The following is a 7,130-nucleotide window of genomic DNA, read 5'->3' on the forward strand; positions in this document are numbered from 1 at the left end:
CAAATGTAAAAGCCTCTACCGTTAGTATTGCTAGATGTTAGTATAGTAGTTTACTTGTCTCTCACCTTTTTTTAAAAAATATATTCTTTTCCTATGAGAGTTTACTTGTCTCTGACCTTTTTCTAAAATATATATATTTTCCTAGCGGCAAGGGACAGTGCGGCTCGCCCAAGACATTCGCCCTGTCCACTCGTACTAACAAGCTAGCCCATTTCTCTTTGTCCATTTGATAACACTTCCCTTCCAAAACATTCATTCACAAACTCACCCCCGCTTTTTGCCTTATATTGTTTTTTTCCATTTAACTTGTGTGATTGAGATCATCATTAAATTTCAATTCGGCCCATAACCCTTCCCTTTATGACTTTGTTTTTCTGTGTGATTGTTTAAATCTTATTTGGTTTAACATTGGGATTATATTTACTGTATTTCCTTGTTAACAATGAGAAAAGAAACGTGCCCAATGTGTAACTCACCTTTAAAAAAGCAAATCAAGTCACCTATTTGGCATTCTTATCTGTACATTATATTAAAGTAGTTCCCTACAAATTTTGTCCGCAATTTTAAGCCAAATCATATTTGGCTTTAATTTTGATTTAAGAGGTGATTTTGGAAGTTAATTTTAAATGTAAAGTTAATTATGTGTAGAAACATAAGAATGAAGGGTCTAAAAAACTCTTTTAATATATTAAAGCTATCCAAACAATTATTTAAAGCCATTTGTAAATTTGAAACATAATTAAAATATAAGTGTATTATGGCATCTATATTCTATACTTTACTATCTATACAATATATAAAAGTTATCTCTTTTTTTTAGGAATATTCATAATTTGGTTTTATCAAATTAATCAATAAAATCGATTTAATTCATTGTTGATTGCTAAATTAATTTCGATCGATTAACAAAATTGATTTTAAAAGAATTTCGATTTTTGGTTAATTCGATTTGAAAATTGAATTAACCAAAATTTTAATCGAAATATAACAAAATCTAAATATGAATTGAAACATACATGAAATGGATCATTTTATTTATAAGTTATTAGAGTTTTTAATATAATATTTTGGTATTTGAATATTTTGTTGGATAATTTTATTTAATTTATTTAAAATGTGCGAAATTAAGAGTTTAAAATATAATATAATTTAAATATATTTATTATTTGGTTAACCCAAAAAATTAATTGAACTAAACAAAAAAAATTCAATTCGATTAGTTAATTTTTGAAATTAATAATTTTGGTTCGAGTAACAAAAATAAAATAATATAATTAAGCTAATTTAATTTTTGATAATTCAATTTAAAATTAATCGAATTGACCAAATGAACACCCCTACCATCTTCAATTTCTATTTAATTTCATGTTAGCTCATCAATTTTAGTATTCATTTCAAATGCCAAATCAACTCACTTTATTGACAAATCAACTTTATTAAATATTATTATATTTAATTATAAAAAGGTTATTCCTTCAATTCCGATACCTCTTTTATACAACTAGGAAGCATGCGCATATCTATTATAATTTGACCCTATACCTGTCTCATCTTTTATCTATGAATAAAAAATTTACTTTTTGTTCATTGGTTCAAGAATAATTTCTCGACATTTCTTTCTTATTCTTTAAGTTTATAATTTATAATTATTTTTGCAAAATCAATAACAATATATAAGTTGTTCTTAAATTTCAATTTGCTTCAATTTACCGTTAAGTCATCAATTTTTTATTCATTTAGATAAAATTTATCCTTTTTCTTACTTTTGTTGGATCTCAAATTCTATTAAATTTATAATTATTGGATGTCTAAGGCTTTAGGTCTTTTTTACTCTTCACATTGGATTTCAACTTTAAGTTATGTTATCAATGAAGGGGGAATATATAAACATCATGAAAGAAATTATTAGAGTTAGCCCTAAATTTAGAATGAAGGAAAGATCGGTAAAATAGGCAACTCATTTACTTTGTTTTCATAACTTGCATAATGGATTGCATCGACATCTTTGCTAGTAATCAAATATCTCTTTTCCACGCCAGTAATTGATGAATGCTGAAAGAGTAAATCAACTGTTGTAATCAACTACAATGCAAGACACAACTTGAGAAACCATCAACTCTCAAAAGGCAAAATAAAGTCAGGAAGTGACCAAGCAATTTCAAAATTATAAAATAATTAATAGTTGTTTAATATTATAAAATAATCATTTTGTCATAAAAAATTAAAAAAAAGAGTATGATTTTCGGATTAAAGTTTAAAAAAATTTTGTAAAATCGATCCATTTAAAGAGAATTAATTGGTTGGGAATTTAAAACCAAAGTTTTTAAAAAATAGATTGACTATATTAAGAATAATGCCCTAACATTTTTACATTTATTATTTGTATTTAAAAATTTAGACTAAATCCAAAAGTTAATTAAATAATTATAAGCCTTTGTTTGGTTATTTAATTTTTTTTACGTGAATTAAATTTATCAGTTAATTTTTAAATAAAAAGGGGAAGAATAAAAACTAAATATAATAATTCATGAAATAAATTAAATGATAAAAAACTATTTAGAAAATTTTATTTTTGTTAAAAGAATTTGATAACAAAAAAATTAATATATTTTTATACCATAAATAAAAATACATGTTAAGAAACAAAATAAAATAGAAATATTTTTTTAAAATTCATATAAAATAAATTTTCAAATGCATTTTTATTAAGTAATTTCTAAATAATTAATTTATATATATATATATATAGAATTTTCATGATTGATAAAATATAATTATACCAATATCAATACATATATTTAAATATATTTAAAAAATAAAATTTATTAAATAAAATTTATTTAATATAATATAATTTAAAATTATATTTTAAAATTAATTAAATAAAAAATTTTATAAATACTTTTAAGAAACCGTTCGAGGAAGTGAGCGCATCAATTTAGTTAATATATAAAAGCGATTTACAAATTGAGTTAAGTTGGATTAAAATTAGAAAAGTACAACACGTTTCTCGCACAAGCCAGACTTCATCTCTTCAAATTTTAGTCTCATTTATTTGGTTTGAAATAAAAATTGGAAATAAACAATCTTTTTCGGAATCAAACCACATTAAATCTTGCATACAATTCAAAACTTTTATTAATACATTTATAAACTTCTCTAAGTAAAGCATATGCTTTAATCCTAACCACTCGGTGCCATGTACAATGGCTGAAAAATCAAAAATAATTCACGCCTGCTTTTGACTTTTAAATGCTTTTAAACTTGTTTGACTTGTGCTTAATGTTATTAGTTCTAAGCGTAACAAAAATCATATGAATGAGTTGAATGGAAAAGTATCGGTTTGGATCGATAACAAGAGATCTCAGATTTATGTGAAGTTAGACTTCGCTTGAAATCTTGAAGTTGGAATCCAATTTCCATGGCCTATATTGAGAAAATGATAATTAGATTGCTGAACTTCAGAAGTATTTCGCTTACTTTTCTCATCAAAATTTGTCCTAATCTTTAAAGTCCAAAACTGACTTCACAAAAAAATTTTTTTTATTGACGACAACAACAACAACAACTCCTTCGCTTTGCCTTCTTTGAAGCTAATTTTTTCAACAGCAAATGAGACATTGTGCCTCCTCAATCCTCAGAGAAGAATTCCACCCAACTTTTCTTTTTTCTTTTCTCGTTCGAAAACCAGAAACTGTTAAAAAGAGTTGCAGCATTCTTTTTGGTAACATCAATTTTCAACTTAGGTATCTTCTCTCTCAAAAATAAAACTCTTCCTTCTCAAAAAATTTTAACCCCACCAAAGATTTCCTCAATCCTAAACCTTTTTCACTTTTTTCAGTAATCAGAGGTAGAGCGCAACGGGACGGGATTTTGCATCACGCGCCTCCGCTGCGTCTGTGACCTTTTAAAATGCCTATGCTCAGACGCGAGACAAAATGCATACTGCAGACGTTCTCTGGAGTTTACAGATGTGGGCCCACATAGGGGTTATTTCCTTTATTCCCACTCGCACGTACAGCGAGCGTGAAGCTTTTGTGTTTCTAGTTCTACCCACCCAAAAAAGAATTCATATTATCATCTCTCAAGCACAAACGCACCCTTGCTTCCTTCCATCCCTTTCCCCTCATTTTATTCCCTTCAAAATCCCGACTCTCCTAATCTCACTCACTCTCTTTTCTTTTTATTTTCCTTTGTTCGAATTTCTCATCATTTCTTTATTTTTGGTGGGATTTTGCGTTAGTAATGAAACCTCCAAACATGGCAACCATCACAGAATCTTTGGAGAGGTCTTTACAAAACTGTTCTTTGAACAACGAGATAAGAAGCAGCAGCGGAGGCAGCGCTGAAAACGGAATAATACGGCGGTCTTCGACATCAGCTGATAACAACCTTCCAAACACCGTTTCTGACACTAGCTTGGAGCTCAAATCCCATCTCTCTCTTCCTTACCATTGGGAACAATGCCTTGATCTAAAGGTTGGTTTTTTTTTTTTTTTTCTTTTCGTTACTATTCTTTTTTTTTTTTTTTTCTCTTTTGTCTGTCTTTTGAAATGGTTACAACTGTTTTAGTTCTTTTCTTGTTTCAGACGCAATTAATGCGAAACCCATGGCAGATCTTGCTCTTTCCTTTGTTGTGTACTTTTTGTTTTTGTTCTTTAATTGATTTTTTTTCACTCTTCTTTTATTTATTGCTTCTCTGATGGTCTCCCTTTCTCCCACACGCATCCTAAGCGCAAGGATTCAGACCATAACCCTAAAAAAATAACCTTTCTTTGTTTTTCTCTTTTCCCATTTCTTTCACCTCTTTTGGTTTACGGCTAATCCTTTCTTGTAGGAGTTAGAATTGTGAAAGACGGGGAACACGTTTAACAGTTGAAACCCAGATAAATTCCTTTCATTTTGGATCATAAGAATCAATTACTATCTTTCTCTTTTTCTTTTTTCTGAAAGGGATGAAGGAATTAAGGGGTTAAGCTGGCTTGAGGGATTGATTGTAATTTATGAAAGTTCATGTGAATATGTGATGTCCTTCTTGTATTTCTTTTGTGCTAACGAAATTGAAAAGAGGTAAAAGACTCAATTTCTATTTTGGCCTGATTCATGTGGTAGCAATATATCATAGAGTAGTAGTACATTATAGTTATGCAGCCAGTTTTCAGAGTCTTAAAATGTGAAAGAGTTTTGTATTTTGATCTGGTTTATTGATGTTACAGTTTTACTGTTTGATGTGGGTGCGTGGGGTTTTATTTTTTTGTTTTTTGTTTGGTTTCCTGGGGGGTAAATGGCAGACAGGTGAGATTTACTACATAAACTGGAGGAACGGAACGAAAGCAAGAGAGGATCCAAGGACAGCAGCTGAGTACAGCAGAGATTTCTACTCAGAAGAAGAGGATGATGATGATAGTTCATACGACAGTGAGGACTCATCAACGGAGTCATCTCCTTCTTCTTCAAGAGAAAGAGGGCATTACAACAAGAACAACTACGTTCGGGTGGATAAAGACAAAGACAATGTATTGGTTGTGGCTGGCTGCAAGAGCTGTCTTATGTATTTCATGGTCTCCAAGCAAGTTGAAGATTGCCCCAAATGTAATGGTCAACTTCTTCACTTTGATCGATCCGAAAGTAGCTCTCCATGAACCAGATTTGCCGTATCTGTCCTCTCTCCCCCTTTTCTCTACTAGCTTTTCTTTTCTTTTTTGAAAGATTGATTGTGGAATGATGAAATATTAGACGGATTAATATTAATAGTTGAAGCTGTGATTCTTCCACTTCTTTTCTCTTTTTATTTCTTTTTCTCCCGTGTTTTGCGTTTGTTTTGGGGGTCGTTGAATTGAAGTCCCACCAGTTATGAGTCGTATGCTACCCGTGGTTGTGACTGTGACGGTGGCTTGGTCAATGGAAAAACAAAAGAATAATATTGGTAATGATTTCGACGTGTGGCTTTTATTTTGACAATTTGCAATTTAACGAGATTAAAAACAAAAATAATAATAAATTTAATTATTATGATAATAAAATTATATATTTAATGATAAGATTAAAATTAATAATAAAAATATATAATTAAATATAAACATAAACATAACGATGATGATAAGTCAAAATAAAAATGATTATTGAAAATATTAATTTAAAAATATATAGATAATTATTATTATATATTTTATTATTTAATATTTTAAATTTTAAAATTTAAAATTTAAATTTTTTATTCAATCTATTGATAAATATTATTTTATATTATAAATAATAATTATGATTTTAAGTATTAAAAATTATAAAAAATTATTTCAAATATTTAATATTTCAAGTAATAATACTTATAATAGTTGTAAATATTATTTAGATAAATTAAAAAAATGAAATATTTTTATCTATTAGGGGTGTTTAAGTCTTATCATTAAAAATTTAAAGATAAAAACAAAATAAAAATAACTTGTTTGGACATTATTGTCCAATTTGGATCCTAGTTAGCCAGTGCACCCTCCAAACTCCTGTTTCTCACCGGAGTTTCAGTGCAGACAAAAGCTTTGTATTGAATTTTGAGAATGTTTGCCAAACAACCAACAACATCACAGCAGGATTGGACAAAAAGGTGCCTCAATTGCATCGCATTGGAGCTCCGTTTAGAGTCAAATGAAGCTTTAGTTTCATTTTTATTTTCCCGTACAGATACGGTAATCCTTTATTTTTTACATTCGTATTTAAATTCGATTATTTATTAAAATATTAAAATATCTTTTATTTTTAATATTTGAATATTACTCATATAGTATAAAAATAAAATTTGATTTGTAAATTTAAAATTAATTTCTAAAAGATAAATTAAAGTTAAAAATATAATTAACAAATTTAATAAATTAATTTTATTAATTTTTATGTTAACAATAGATAGTTTATAAATAAAAAATATATACAAATATTAAAAATTATATTATTTATAATCAAATTCAAATAGCAAACTTCTAGAAAATCGTTATCCCATCTCGGGATGGATAATAATGTTAATATCGAAACCTTACTGGAGCCTAATTATGAAATATTCTAATCTTATTTAATCGGATCAAATCAAATGATGTGGGATATCTCTAAATTTCATAAATTCGTCATTATTTCAAATACCC

At 28.0% G+C, this 7,130-nt stretch overlaps 1 protein-coding gene across 2 annotated transcripts; it reads left to right on the forward strand.

Moving 5' to 3' along the window:
* The first annotated feature begins 3,604 nt into the window (after window positions 1-3,604).
* LOC111282665 (protein CURLY FLAG LEAF 1-like) lies at window positions 3,605-5,933 on the forward strand. 2 transcript variants are annotated; one of them, XM_089761484.1, is made up of 3 exons: window positions 3,605-3,746; window positions 3,842-4,479; window positions 5,292-5,933. In XM_089761484.1, exons 2-3 carry the CDS (start codon window positions 4,246-4,248, stop codon window positions 5,640-5,642), a joined length of 585 nt encoding a protein of 194 aa, XP_089617610.1. In that variant the 5' UTR covers window positions 3,605-3,746; window positions 3,842-4,245; the 3' UTR covers window positions 5,643-5,933. The 2 variants fall into 2 exon arrangements, with proteins under 2 accessions (XP_089617610.1, XP_022726596.2); XM_022870861.2 differs by having other exon boundaries at window positions 3,617-4,479.
* The last annotated feature ends 1,197 nt before the right edge of the window (window positions 5,934-7,130 follow it).

This window comes from Durio zibethinus, chromosome 5 (assembly GCF_047325235.1).
Source record: "Durio zibethinus cultivar Kanyao isolate XHJ-2024 chromosome 5, ASM4732523v1, whole genome shotgun sequence".
NCBI lineage: Eukaryota > Viridiplantae > Streptophyta > Magnoliopsida > Malvales > Malvaceae > Durio > Durio zibethinus.